The 16,093-nt window shown below is 33.9% G+C and overlaps 2 protein-coding genes across 2 annotated transcripts in view; one reads left to right on the forward strand and one right to left on the reverse strand.

Moving 5' to 3' along the window:
• Positions 1-3,220, forward strand: part of LOC121388346 (kelch domain-containing protein 4-like) — a 32,662-nt gene extending 29,442 nt beyond the window's left edge. The window contains exon 11 of the mRNA XM_041519643.1: positions 2,187-3,220. Within this exon, the coding sequence (XP_041375577.1) occupies positions 2,187-2,404 (218 nt within the window). The 3' untranslated portion in view covers positions 2,405-3,220. The remainder of the gene's footprint in view (positions 1-2,186) is intronic.
• Positions 3,221-5,222: 2,002 nt separating this feature from the next.
• The window catches only part of LOC121388144 (RING finger and SPRY domain-containing protein 1-like), a 77,150-nt gene continuing 66,279 nt past the window's right edge, over positions 5,223-16,093 (reverse strand). Inside the window, exons 13-15 of the mRNA XM_041519381.1 lie at positions 12,961-13,113; positions 10,501-10,605; positions 5,223-8,879 (exon numbers count right to left, since the gene is read on the reverse strand). Coding sequence (XP_041375315.1) covers positions 8,330-8,879; positions 10,501-10,605; positions 12,961-13,113 — 808 coding nt within the window. The 3' untranslated portion in view covers positions 5,223-8,329. The remainder of the gene's footprint in view (positions 8,880-10,500; positions 10,606-12,960; positions 13,114-16,093) is intronic.

Genomic DNA, 16,093 nt, shown 5'->3' on the forward strand with positions numbered 1-16,093 from the left:
TTCGGATCGTTTGCGCAGACACCCGGCGTCTGAAAATTTCATTACTGGTTGCTGTAGCTGTGTTTTTTTGTTGTGTCAGCAAGTAATGATGGAAACACGTGTGCTATTATAGTCACGTGACCAGTGGCATGTGCAAAACCACTTTTGCCTTAATGGTGCTGTGCATGTGCTATGGATCGGGTCACGTGGGCTGTGATGGGCTTCAAATGGAGTGTCGACATTGCCATTACAATATTTATTCAACACTATCGACTTTATTCAAATTTTAGATTGTGAAGTTTTTAATTTGACTCAGTAATTTAAGCTTTAATTAAATTAAGAATAACTTGAAATGCATTTCTGAACATCCTAAACTCTTCAGCAACTGTTAATAACATTACTGCACTAAAAGACTTTCCTCTGCTCAGAAGAGACAAAAAGCCAAGACAGTTCCCTTTATTTACCTGCCTTGATGATGTAATGCAGGGCACAATATTTCACAAGAACCGTTGTTCTGTTCGCGTGTCGGTTACGCAACTTCCGGTTACCTAAGATTTTGAAATATTGTCCCCTGTAATGAATGAATGAATGAATGAATGAATGAATGAATGAATGAATGAATGAATGAATGAAGGACAGTGGGTTAGTTGTGAGAGAGAGAGAGAGAGAGAGAGAGAGAGAGAGAGAGAGAGAGAGAGAGAGAGAGAGAGAGAGAGAGAGAGAGAGAGAGAGAGAGAGAGAGAGCGAGGGAGGGAGGGAGGGAGGGAGGGAGGGAGGTGTGTAGTGGTCTTGCACCTACCCATTGAGTCGTTAAAACTCACTCTGGGTGGGAGCCAGTACCAGGCTGTGAAACCCTGTACCTACCAGCCTTATGTCCGATGGCTTAACCACATCTCTGAGGCTGGTATTACTAATCTTTACATTGGACTGTTTGAAAAGGGAAGCAGCTCTCAGTAAAACTCAGCAGGTAACACACTACAGAATCTGGCATTCAGTTCCAGACACAGAAATCAATGCCATTTTTACATAATAAAGTAATTTTGGGACTTGACCCCTCCCTCCCTTTCAACATTTTATAACCAAACATTCTAATCAGTTTTGAATCTAACAAAGAAAAAGAAAAGAAATGGGTCACTTTTTTCAGTACCCAAAATAAATGTGCCTATACATGCTGACCTCAAAACATTTCATCTCAAAACTACTGAAATATTAAGCTTTAATGGTACTGGAATAGCTTGAAATGCATTTCTAAACCTCCTCAACTCTTCAACAGCTGCTATAGCATTACTGCACTAAAAAGACTTTGCTGTGCTCAGAACAAACGAAAAGCCAAGACAGGCTGTTGATGTCCTGTCTTAATGGACTGATCCCTTAAGTCTTTACATTTTGCATTGCTGTAGTAGGTACAATGACTTTTTGCATTGCTGTAGTAGCTGCAACAATAGTTTTATGTTTTATGTTGGTTTTTCAAAAACAAATCGAACAATGCCATAGTCACTTGCTCAGGGCTTCTAGAATTTTTATAAAAATCACTAGCCATAAGATCAGCGATTTATTTTTATTTTATTAGCCATGATTAGAAATTGGCTAGCCCTACATGTATCTTTAAGTAAATACATTTTAACCAAGTAATAATCGGATATGTCACATAAAGAGGGAGATAGAGCTTAAAATCCTTAGATTTGGGGAGAGGATATTAAAATTTACTAAATGAACTTAAATACAGAATTTTTTATAACTTCTTTTTTCACTAGCTGTTGGGCATGGTGATAGTAGTTATTTAGTAGCCCAACATTGAATATCACTAGCCATGGGAGTGGGACTACCATAATCTAGAATCCCTGTACTAGCCGAACATTGAATATCACTAGCCATGGGAGTGGGACTACCATAATCTGGAAGCCCTGCTTGCTTGTAAATATACTAAATTCACGTAGTAAACAAAGGGAAGACATACATGTATTACATTGTGGTGAACTTGAATAATGCAATGTGGACAAATGAATGAGGATTAATAATTTCCACAGTCATTTCCAGGTAACAAATACATGTACATGTGTATAATAAAGACACCACACCTGTTGTTACAAAAATGTTAACTTTCCCATTTTTTTGATGAACGAAATGCTCCACAATTTAGCATTGTTCACATTGCTGTGTTGTATCTTGTATATTTAGTTGTAATTTGTTTTATTTTTTGCTTCAAGATTCGGAAGAAGACATGGAGATCACGTTTGATGATGCACCGCCATTTACTGAGAACGAGTCCTGTGCGGACTATTTTGATCGTTGTAAGGACTACTGGACTCAGCAAGCTAGGACTATCAATGAAGACGAACACTTGGGCATTTCCATGGAGAAATTAGAGAAATTCGCCAAAGAAATTTGTGCAAGTGCCTTTAACAGTGAAAAATCCACAAAGTGAAAACTCTTGAAGAAAGTTACTTTGTTTGTTCTGTTATTCATGTTATGTACAATTGCCACTCTTCGTAAAGGGTCATATTAAAAATATGACCTAAATGTATGGGTCATAAATGTTAGAAAAAGCCTTATTAGCATAGATTTTCTGGATTTTTGTTTGCAGTAATAATAATTGGGAGGGGGGATGTCTACCAATCCATCCACAGCTGAAATGGTAGATAAGTAAGAACTTCTTGAAAATTATTCACGTGAATAATATTAAAACAAATGAACCTTTGTTTTAATATTATTCATGTGAATAATTTCCTTTTCCCATTCTAACTCATTCATGGTATGCCCAGAGTCCAGCTTTTAGAATAAACCATCTCTCTTTGAAAACAAGTGATAGAAAAGGATACTATTCCTCACTGGAAGCATGTTCAGAAAGATTTTAAAAAGGCACCACAATTCAGGGCTCTTGAACACAATTTCCTTATCAGGGCAATGAGCTGGAAAAAAACTACGTTATGAGATGTTGATTTTGAATAAAGATTTTTTTAAAAAGTCAAGGGTCATCAAAAGCATGAAAGCTCTGAATGAACTATACAGTTGAGCACCGTTGTGTCGAACTTGCTTGAGTTGATATATCGCTTGTATCGATATGACTGGCCGCTCCCGGCCAAAACGTGTATTAACTATCATGATTTTATCTCTGTCAATATTAAGTTTGTTTCAATATATTTTTTGGTCACAACATAGACTTTTATATTGAAAAATGTCTCTCTATGTGTCAATAATAATATTGTGTGTTAAAATAAATAAAATATTTTAAAAAGATAAATATGAATTTTGCTTTCTGAAAATCAATGCCGTACCGGTGTTGTGACCACGTAACCAACCATCAAAAGAGTTGCCAACATTTGACTGTAAACAGATGATTTGTATATGTAGTTACTGTAACAGTTCACATGATGAACAAATAAAATTATCTAAACCATTGAACGAGGTATTAAAATGGTCATATCGAGCTTAAAAGAAAAGCTAGCAGACGACGATTGTTACAGAATGCAACTAGTCATGTGACTTATGGCTTTGAGAAATTGTAGACTGGTAAAAGTAGGATTAATTTGTCTCGATCAGTTAACTAATTGTTAATTGACAAAGAAGGCAGCGATCTCTGTTTTAGTCAGTGACACTACTGTTTCCGTTATGCTGACTTTCTTATGGCAACTGAGTCGAGAGATTCAATGATCTATTCCATCATCTATTGCCCTGCATTATGAATTCAAAGGAATATAAATGTGTCGACGACAGCCGAGTGCTTTACCACCTATGCATTGTCAAACAGGTGTGAACTGCCTGTGGCCCATCTTCATAAATCAAGGCTAATATTCGTTCCTCGTATTCAGCCTTGATACATGTCGTCAAGAAATCGTGCCACAAAATGCTTAAATTTCATTGGATGCGATGAGATCTGATTGCAACGAATCGCAACGCTCCTTATAGATTCCCTTGTTATGTAAACTCCATGTTGGCGGGTGAACACTGATATTGCTTTCAAGATTGTCACATGTTACCGATGCTGTGATTGGTCAGCGATGTCATCGTGTAAGGGACATAATCGGTGTTACAAATTTTCTTCCAATAGAGGGCGCTAGTAGTGGCCCTGTTGTATCTTAAGTTGATGCAAGGATTGTCACAGAAAATGACGAGATGTCGATGTGTAAATGTTTTAGCTCTGCAGCTTTGATGCCACAAACCAATGTGTGACAAATATTATTCCTAGACTTTATGAATTAGGTGTGGGATTTAAAAAAAAAAAAAAAATGGGTGCGGGACATAGCCCAGTGGTAAAGCGTTTGCTTGATGTGTGGTGGATCTAGGATCGATCCCCGTCAGTGGACCCATTGGGCTATTTCTCATTCCAGCCAGTGCTCTACAACTGGTGTAACAAAGGCTGTGGTATGTACTATCCTGTCTGTGGGATGGTGCATATAAAAGATCCCTTGCTGCTAATCGAAAATAGTAGTCCATGAAGTGGTGACAGCGGGTTTCCTCTCAATATATGTGTGGTCCTTAACCATATTTTGGACGCCATATAACCATAAATAAAATGTGTTGAGTGCGTCATTAAATAAAACATTTCCTTCCTTCTTCTACAAAACATTTCGTGTAACTGTATTTTGATATAACTTTCTTATAAATTCACGTTTGTTAAAAACTAAATTTAGATTATTCTAATGTCCACAGTGATTTTAATTTATAGACATTTAAAAAAATTATTAACTCTGTTCAGAACGTGCACAGCGGTACAATTGATTGATTAATTTATTTTTCATAGCATAATAATTTTCGTTGGATTAAATAAAAAATGTAGATTCGAAAAAAAACCGTCAAAAAAACATTTTTGTAAAAATTTTATATACATTTTTTAAAACATATTTTACTTAACGTTCAAGTCAATATTCGGTAAAATCAATATTTTTTTTGTGGTCCCCATGATATCGACCCAATGGTGTTCGACTGTATTTGTTAAATTAACTATAAATAAATTAAGAAAATCCTAAATATTTTTAAACAAACAAGTGAAAAAGGATTCTTTTATTTTCCATAAATTGTATGGTCTTTTAAATTTACAATTTTTATCAACTTTGAAGGATTTTCAAGAATTTTAATTTGATCCTTAAATAATATGTAACTTGCGGTATTAAAAATATCTTCTGCAGACCCACGCTATGTAATAAATGAATTACCTCCCTTTAAATTCCCACAAGTGAAATTTCTTTGTCTTTCAGTACTTCACATTTCAGTCAGCAAGTAAAACAAATTTACAAACAACTAACCAGTTAATATAGCCTTTTATTTAGGTAAATTTGTGTATATTATGAAGTATATACAGGATTATCTGATATACAGTATCGAGTAACAAATATACAAAACAATAATAACAATCTTAATATATTTAAAACAGTTTCATATAACAGGTAACATATTTCACAGAACTTCTGTCTTAATAAATATCTAGTTGTAAAACATTTAGTCCCATGTTCCATCTGTGTTAGTCCTCAGTTGTTAATTGTAGTTGTTTTTGTGGTTTATTATTTTTCTTCACATGAGATCACCTGTAATGGTACCCAGAAAAATTATGTTTTTTAATAATTGAAGAGTTGCTGATTGAATCATAAATTTTAATGTGATTATCTTTTACTACATAAAACGCTCATGTTAATATCAGCTGTGCATTCAAAAGTCTCGTTCAAACGGAGAGAAAATGACAGGCTTAATTTTCTTGGTAGAATGTGCTACATTTTTGCCAGTCATTGAAAACACTAACAAAACTATAATTTTTTCTAGGTTTTTTCCCCAAACATTATTTGTGTCATTTGGATTACCATACTAATCCAAGCTGTGCGACATCAAAAAGCAAACTGAAATAAATTCTCACAGACTATAGACTGACTAAAACAAAACCTACAAAACCTACATAACAGACTTAAAATCAGTACTACACAACAAAGAAAACAAAACTCAGATATTCTAATATACAACACTGCTTGCAAAGGTTTATATGCATCTTTAACTGAAAAGACCGGCCAATACTGAAAATTTTGTTATGCAACAATAAACTCTGGATGACGTTCGTCATTTACATTTGGCTATGACAACCAGGAGCAGATCTAGGATTTTCTGAATAGGAAAGGCCTACAACATCAAGATGAATTAAGTTCAGCGGCATTAATGAACAGGACACCTCAACTTGTATAACGGCAACATTAATTACTTGACCAACAATGAGGTGGAAGGTTGTGAAGCTAAATTTACTCCTCATTTAGCTATTTATTGTAATAGTGCAGGCTGCTTTTTGATATAAGCTAAAGTTGTGTTCGTTTAGTACAGTAGAAGTTGTGTGTCAGTTTGTCTAGTACAGTAGAAGTTGTGTTTGTCAGTTTGTCTACTACAGTAGAAGTTGTGTTTGTCAGTTTGTCTACTACAGTAGCAGTTGTGTTTGTCAGTTTGTCTAGTACAGTAGAAGTTGTGTTTGTCTGTCTAGTACAGTAGAAGTTGTGTTTGTCAGTTTGACTAGTACAGTAGAAGTTGTGTTTATCAGTTTGTCTACTACAGTAGAAGTTGTGTTTGTCAGTTTGTCTAGTACAGTAGAAGTTGTGTTTGTCTGTTTGTCTAGTACAGTAGAAGTTGTGTTTGTCAGTTTGTCTACTACAGTAGAAGTTGTGTTTGTCAGTTTGTCTAGTACAGTAGAAGTTGTGTTTGTCTGTTTGTCTAGTACAGTAGAAGGTATGTTTGTCAGTTTGTCTAGTACAGTAGAAGTTGTGTTTGTCAGTTTGTCTAGTACAATAGAAGTTGTGTTTGTCAGTTTGACTAGTACAGTAGAAGTTGTGTTTGTTTGTCTAGTACAGTAGAAGGTATGTTTGTCAGTTTGTCTACTACAGTAGAAGGTATGTTTGTCTGTTTGTCTACTACAGTAGAAGTTATGTTCGGCTGTTTGTCTACTACAGTAGAACTTGTGTTGGTATCTGTCTACTACTACAGTAGCAGTAGTGTTAGTCTCTGTCTACTACAGTAGAAGTAATGTTTGTCTACTATAGTTGGAGTAGTGTTGTCAGTCTTCTATACTAATGTTATTGAAGTAAGAGTTGTCTTTGTTTACTATAGTTGTTGTGATAGTCTGTCTTCTATAGTAGGAGTTATCAGTTGTGTTAGTCTCTTTGTCTACTACAGTAAAAGTTGTGTTGGTCTGTTTGTCTAGTAGCAAGGGATCTTTTATATGCACCATCCAACAGATAGGATAGCACATACCACAACTTTTGATGTACCAGTTGTGGTGCACTGGATGGAGTGAGAAATAGCCCAATGGACCCACCGAAGGGGATTGATCCCAGAACGACCGCATATAATGCGAGCACTTGACCACTATCCCGTCTCCATGTCTGTTTGTCTACTACCAGTAAATTGAGAACATTGGCTACTGTAGGAAATGAATGTTGTTAGATATCACCCAGACAAAGCTGCTATAAGTTTGGTACAAACAAATCATACAGACAAGTATTTCAATTATTCTCAAAGGCGGTGCACATTCATAATTAATTTTAAAATTAATGGTTAACACAAATCTGTTTATTAGTAGATTAATTTTGTTGATGGTCATTTATAAATTGAAAAGGTATTAGAAATAATAAGGGCAAACTAACAAATGTTGCTGTTAATAAATTATCCCAAAAAATGTGGAAAGAGACAGTTCTATGTTTTTATAATTTTAAAATCCTGAACTTATTAATTCATGATGGCATTTTTTCTGAAGTTTTATGGGGGGTTTTAATTTTAAAATCTTGGAACTTCATGATAGCATTTTTTCTGCCAGTTAACAAAATATTTCTTTTAATTTGCTTTTGGATCTTAAGAATTGTAATGTAATAAAATAATAAAAAAGACTTGTGAAAATGTTGAAAATTGTGAGTAACTCGTGAAGTATTTTAACCAAGTATAAAAATAATTGCTTGGTGCATTTTATCCATTACTTCTTCCTGATACTTTGTAAATAATTATATTTTTACACACTGCAATACATTTATTCATATATAGAGATAAATACCACTGATATTTACTAAAGAATATAAAAATAAATTAATTAATTAATAAAATGTTTAATGTGGATGCAAAAAACATATTTTAAAGTGGGTAAAGTTAACCAATGGTATGGCGAATAAATCGCTACCTTTGATCTTAAGAGCTCTTAAAATCATTAAAAACATATTTCTATATCAAGTACACATAAATAGCAAACAACTTTGTGTCTTTTAATTAAAAAAAATTGGTTTAAATACGCAAAAACCCCACAAAAAAGGTTGATCAATTCAACTATTTGTTGTTGATGTATTTTAACAATGTATAAAAAGTCTAGATAGATAAAACAATTTAAAATACACACTAGATGCTAGGTTTCTTGCAACTCCGCTGTTAGGTTGGTAATTGTTTGCTTGAGGTTTCCGGCACTAGTAATCGCTGTTTCCTGTATAACATATTCACATTTTAAGTTTGTTGGATTTTCTTGGGTATCATGTTCTGATTTTAAGTTTGTTGGATTTTCTTGGGTATCATGTTCTGATTTTAAGTTTGTTGGATTTTCTTGTATACAGTGTTCCGATTTAGAATTTGCTGACTTTTCTTCTGTAACATGTTCAGATTTATAGTTTACTGACTTTTCTTCTGTAACATGTTCAGAATTAGAATCTGCAGACTTTTCTTCTGTAGCATGTTCAGATTTAGAATTTGCGGACTTTTCTTCTGTAACATGTTCTGTTTTATAGATTGCCGACTTTTCTTCTCTAACATTTTCAGATTTAGATTTTGTTGGGTTTTCTTTGTTAGTCTGACTGCCAGCTGAATTTGTGTCCATTTCTTCTATTATTTTTGATCTGTTCTTTATTTCCATCCTGCATATTGGGCAAGTCTCCAACTGCATTGCACACACGTCACAAATTCCTCTGTAACAACAACAAAATTACTTTTCAATGTGAGAATATCCTTTTGTCAGGGAGAAAATATTTAATTATGTATGTGAATGGTCTAAAAACAAAAAAACTAAAAACTAAACCAACAAAGGTAAATTACCTTATATTGGCTAATAGTTTGGCTACAGGTATTTTTGATCCAGGGTGAGCCCTGGTAATGTGGAAATCCTGGTTTACAGACAACTGAAACACAAAACAAACTGTTCACTCTGTAAATGTATTCGGATGTTAAATGTCTGATATTCAGTTTCCACAAATGGATGGTATTTATCCAAAACAAAGTGTAAAAAAATAAGGAAAATTTGCTTCAGGTAATTTCTTGTAACAGATTGTTTAACTAAAAAGACAAACAAAAAGAGAAAAATATGACTTGCTTGAAGTTCGATCCACCATGGCCAGTTAACACCAGAAGACAAATGATGAATGCCAAAATGGCGGCAAAGTTTCATGGTTTTCCTTCCACATGTGAGCAACAAGATTTAATGATCTAGGTTACTGTTCTATTAACATTTTCATTATCATTATATAGTGTAACCATTTAATAAAATTAAGATCAAAGTTACTGGTTAATGTGTAAAATGTTAGCATGTTATTTTGACTCCAATTCTTTTTTTAAAACCCATAAAAGGAAAATGCCCTGAAATAACAGAAATGAAGGCAAGATGTCAAAAGAAATAAATTATAAAATCCAAACAGCCAGTTTAGAAATGACTTTTAAAAACTGATTTTATCACTGAATCATAACTTTGTGATTGGCAACATACTGACAAATACATGACATTGTTCATATTATATTGAAATATGTACAACCATTTATTCATACCCAAAAAAGATTCACCTCCCCTTCACACACACACACACACACCACACACACACACACACACACACACACACACACACACGCATGCGCACACACACATGACAAAGTTTTTCGTTACAGTGAATCATCTCAGTATAACTGTTTTAATGACCTAAAAAGTTTCTCTTTTCCAAAACATTTTTTTTTTTTTTTAGTCAGATATATATACAATGTAACATTATAATATTTTATTTTAATAATTTAACCAAAAAATAAATAATTTAACCAATTTATAAATTTAAAATTCTTGTTAATATCAAACTTGACAATATTTTGTCAGTGAAAAACACCTCTAATCATTACCCAAATCATTTGACATATCCCACTGAAACAACATGGAGAATGTATTTTATAATTGATCTGCCAAGTTAAAGGCATATTGTCACAGACCACTGACCTATTTAATTGTCTAACAAAGTTTTACCTGAACAAAAATAATTTGATTTGTCCCTAGATGTACTTTATTCAACCATCTTCATAACCACCATACTTCATTTATTAATGATATTTTGTAAAATATAATTGAATTATGGCAATGGTCCATAATTCAAAAACTAAAATTGCCGAAAGGGTTGACATGGATTTTAGTCCATCATAGTACAGTTAAGGTGATGCAATAGCTAGATTTGGTTTCCAACAATTAATGTAATTTTTTATTAATTATCTAATTATTAGAGAAATGAGGTTCTTAAATCCGAGACAGTATGCCTTTAAGATCACAGCAAATGTATATACCTATGTGAACATGGTTCCAGCTCAATGTTAGCTTGTTTGTCAAAGCACAGAGTGCATGAATCTTCCTTCACTGTCACTTGCTTCAACAAATCCAGTTTCTGCTGTCTGCAAGAAGAATCATTGGTTGTTAGTTGGTTTTTTCATGTCAAACAGTTAATATGGGTTTAAATTTTAAAATGTGTGTACTTCAAAATAAGACAGTCAACATTAATGGTTCATGTTAAAAATCAAGACCATAAACAATTGGGTCATTTTGAAAGAAAGAAAGGGAATGTTTTATTTAACGACGCACTCAACACATTTTATTTATGGTTATATGGTGTCGGACATGTGGTTAAGGACCACACAGATATTGAGAGAGGAAACCCTCTGTCGCCACTTCATGGGCTACTCTTTTCGATTAGCAGCAAGGGATCTTTTATATGCACCATCCCATAGACAGGATAGCACATACCACGGCCTTTGATGTACCAGTCATGGTGCACTGGCTGGAGCGAGAAATAGCCCAATGGGCCCACTGACAGGGATCGATCTCAAACCGACCGTGCATCAAGCGAGCGCTTTACCATTGGGTTACATCTCGCTGATGTACACAATCTAAATCTATTTTAATTACCAGTTATTCCTACATTTATAAACTTGAAAGAATAGCATTTATTGAAAATTAAATCATATGCAATGTCATCTCCTTATAATTGACTACAACTTTGCCAGACAGAATTTGTCTACATTTATATCTAGTTTATTATGGTTTTGACCTTTGAACACAACGGTTAATTCTAAGTAAGTTTACATATGTATAGTCATATAATGATGTAGATCCAGAAACAAATTTTATACAATTGTTTTAAACATTCTTCATTGTTAAAAGCGACCATTGCTGTATGCATTCTGAAATACAGAATGAAGGAAGGAAATGTTTTATTTAACGACTCACTCACACATTTTATTTACGGTTCCATGGCGTCGGACATATGGTTAAGGACCACAGATATTAAGAGAGGAAACCCGCTGTTGCCACTTCATGGGCTACTCTTTTCGATTAGCCACTAATTAAAAACCTTTAAAAAGATGCTTATTATTGTGTTGCATTTGCTATATTTTCTCATGAAAAACACCCAGGAGAATGTCAGGAACCATGGTAAGACACTGACATAATAGTCAGAATAGATGAACGAAACATTATTGAAACTTTTCTTCATATACTGCAAGACCAGGCCTGGTGCTTGTAAATACTCAATTAAACACGTAGTTTTTAACTGCATTTATGTCATGGGTAACACTATTTTGTTATGCTTGAGAGACAGGAGATTGCCTGGTGGCTCAGTCTTTACAGGTTTTGTTTAAAACCTAATTGTAAACTGCGCATGAATATAGATATGGATATTAGTATGCACGCCACCAGCATGCGCTTGTCATAATTCGGATCAGCCATTTTGTTAAGGTAAAATACCATTGTGTGTTTTCTTTTGCCCACCTCCATCCCAAAGTCTTCCACCATTAATAAATTCTGTGGAATGTGTTATTAATGTATTACAATGTTGGATGGTTATTAGGGGCAGGCAATTTGAGCTGCTTTCGACTGTGTTGGTATACATATATTACAAAGTGGTGTTAATAAAAAGTCCATCTATAGTGGACAAATAGATATTGGTATTATGTTTATTGCCAGTTTTTTCCCCCACCAACAATGGTCACTTGTTAGCTTTATTATAGGTTAGATATAATTTGGATGGAATACCATCTGACGAAATTCCATATACATGTATGGTTGTCAGATGGGCCATACCTTTTATGTAATAGGTGGACATGTTGTATATGATACCACCTGAGGTGAATATTTGTTTTATGTGTATTTTATGTTGTTTTTTAATTAAAAAACCCCAGCCTTTTCAATTCAAATATGTCTTACTGGTTGTCTGTTTTTTTAAGTGCTACAAGTGGCAGACAGTTTGACTGGGACTTAACCGCATGTCATAAAACCTTTTAGAGTCTAGATTCAAGACTAGATGTACATGTAAGTAACAGAGTCTGAGACTTGCACCCCATACAAACTGCTGAGTTTGACAAATCTGCTAGCCCGGTGCCCGGGGCTAGTGCTTTTTAAACATAGGGATAGTGACAAATGCTAAACCCAGTAGCCCGATAGGCCAGTGGGTTTAAACGATGCATGTGACATTGGTTTGAAACTGTACATATAGTGAAACCTCTCAAAATCGGACCCTCTGTAAACTGGAATTCCCTCAAAACAGGACATTTTTCACGGTCCTTTTTTAAAAATCAGAAAAGAACTTAACCTCTCTAAACCGGATACCTCTTAAAACCAGACATTTTACTTGGTACCTAGGGTGTCCGGTTTAGAGGAGTTTCACTGTAGTTTGAAACTGTATGCATATGACATTGGTAGATATTTGAATGTAGACTCTAAATTTTATTAAGCACTCTGGTAGAATGACAAACCGTGGCAAAATGACCCTCTCATCATCAGTAAGAGAACCATAGTCATTGAAATTCTTGAACTTCACATCTGGTGGAAACTTGAACGGATCTGAGCCAAAGTTGAACCGGCACTGTTGAAATGACATGAAACTAGCAGCAGCAAAAAATCCATTTCTGAAAACAAATCACCAAGTGAATGTGATGTAATATGACATGGACATATATACATGTAGCATGTAGCAAGGATTTAACAATCACAAAGTGAATGTGATGTAACTACATACTAGACATATAGCACGCAGAAAGGATTTAACAATCACAAAGTTAATGTGATGTAACAACATACTAGACATATATAGCATGTAGCAAGGATTTAACAATCACCAAGTGAATGTGATGTAATATGACATGGACATATATAGCATGTAGCAAGGATTTAACAATCACCAAGTGAATGTGATGTAACAACATACTAGACATGTAGTATGTAGCAAGGATTTAACAATCACAAAGTGAGTGTGATGTAACTACATACTAGACATGTAGCCTGTAGCAAGGATTTAACAATCACCAAGTGAATGTGATGTAACTACATACTAGACATGTAGCATGTAGCAAGGATTTAACAGTCACCAAGTGAATGTGATGTAACAACATACTAGACATGTAGCAAGGATTTAACAATCACCAAGTGAATGTGATGTAACTACATACTAGACATGTAGCATGTAGCAAGGATTTAATAATCACCAAATGAATGTGATGTAATATGACATGGACATATATAGCATGTAGCAAGGATTTAATAATCACCAAGTGAATGTGAATTAACAACATACAATATTGCTAAAAGTTAATAAAAAAAACAAGTGGACAATTTATGTAGCAAAGATTTAACAATCACCAAGTGAATGTGATGTAATATGACATGGACATATATAGCATGTAGCAAGAATTTAACAATCACCAAGTGAATGTGATGTAACTACATACTAGACATGTAGCATGTAGCAAGGATTTAATAATCACCAAGTGAATGTGATGTAATATGACATGGACATACATAGCATGTAGCAAGGATTTAATAATCACCAAGTGAATGTGATGTAATATGACATGAACATATATAGCATGTAGCAAGGATTTAACAATCACAAAGTGAGTGTGATGTAACTACATACTAGACATGTAGCATGTAGCAAGGATTTAATAATCACCAAATGAATGTGATGTAATATGACATGGACATATATAGCATGTAGCAAGGATTTAACAATCACAAAGTGAGTGTGATGTAACTACATACTAGACATGTAGCATGTAGCAAGGATTTAATAATCACCAAATGAATGTGATGTAATATGACATGGACATATATAGCATGTAGCAAGGATTTAATAATCACCAAGTGAATGTGATGTAACAACATACAATATTGCTAAAAGTTAATAAAAAAACAAGTGGACAATTTATGAAGTAACCAAAGTTTTTAATCTGAACTCTACAGATTTTCATAAATGCATTTTAATCTTCGTGTGAATGAATTTTTTTATTCCAATCAGAATGCTATTCCTGTGGTGGTTTGTTGAATATCGGTATTGTATCGTGCTGTACGTGCATAATTACTGCATGTAAGAACAATAATGAAAGGGGCCAATCAAATATTATGTAACACTCGAGGGGGGGGGGGGGGTCCAAACATTACATAGTGATCAGTAATCATAATCGATTGTAATCGATTACATGTTTTCATGTAATCGCAATCGTAATCGATTACATTGTTTGAGAATGTCATGTAATCGCAATCGTAATCGATTACATTGCTAATGTAATCGTAATCAGCGATTACTTTCATGATTACTCATAATAATTATTTACTAAACGTAGATGTGTTTAGCATCAACTCCAGTAACAGTGCCTATAGTTAGAAGCAGTACTGGTTAGTCAGTAGAACTGATCTCCCATTGTCTACTACTCTCATAGTAGAACTATTATTTGCCTTGAGAAACAGGGGATCATAACGTCTGGATTATCAAATGAATGTTACCCTGGGGATGAAGACACACATTCGCATAATGGTAGCTATGAATACATATACAGCGTTATCACGGGTCTGAATTCAACTAAAAAACGCTTGACAATATCTCGTTTTGTCACAGGTGTGAAAGTCCACCAATGGTACCATGGCAGACTTTCTTTTCTTTTGTTAATGGTTACGACTGCAGACGGGCAGCCAGCCAGTTGTATCAAGCTTGATTCAATGGGTAGTCATCCTCACCCTGTCGCAGACACAACCACAAATAACGTAACTAATTAAGCAAACACCCAGTTGAAAGTAGTCTACCACGATAAACCTTGGTTTATTTTCCTTTAAAATAGCTTAAAATATTAATACGTCTGATAAAAATTCCCAAAAGCTGATTTTAATAGATGTTCTATGAAACGCGGCGCTTGTAATGATACCAAAATAAACACACCCAGACCAAGATACTTGTAATTTTCACCGATACAATTGGATCCTTATAATATGGCACAAAGCAAGCATGACTGCAAATCGATTCATTAATAATAGTTATTTTTAGAATGTCAACAATTAAATGCAATGAGCAACTTGTGCACATGTATATGTATGCAGATATCAATTTAATTATTTATTTACTTGTTTGTTCTTTTCTTTTGTTCTTTATTTCTTCATTTATAGATTAAAAAAAAAAAAGATTTATTTTAATTTGTGGATGGTATTAAATGGTATACGTTCTACAAACAATAAAAAACCCAACAAGTAATAGTGATCAGACAGTTTGCAATTACTAATTATGGCTTATTTCAATAATATAACAAAATATATATGTTACGTATTGATACAATAATTATACCTATGGTTATGGGTACCTTTTTGTCAATAATCCAAAGTTAAGAATAATAAATCTGGTTTTGGAAACTGATTCCCTCCCTGCAGTATACATACGTTTATAAATATTTGAAATAATTTAATAAATAATCCAAAATTATCCATTATGTCTTTCAATAAAGTGCATAACTTCATGATGGTAACATCATTTCATTATTTGTGTAGATTTGTGGAAATGTAATCATGATTACTAGACAATGTATTTGCAATCGTAATCGATTACTTTCAATTACATGTATCTTG

The sequence above is a fragment of the Gigantopelta aegis genome, chromosome 14 (genome assembly GCF_016097555.1).
Source record: "Gigantopelta aegis isolate Gae_Host chromosome 14, Gae_host_genome, whole genome shotgun sequence".
NCBI classification, from domain to species: Eukaryota; Metazoa; Mollusca; class Gastropoda; order Neomphalida; family Peltospiridae; genus Gigantopelta; species Gigantopelta aegis.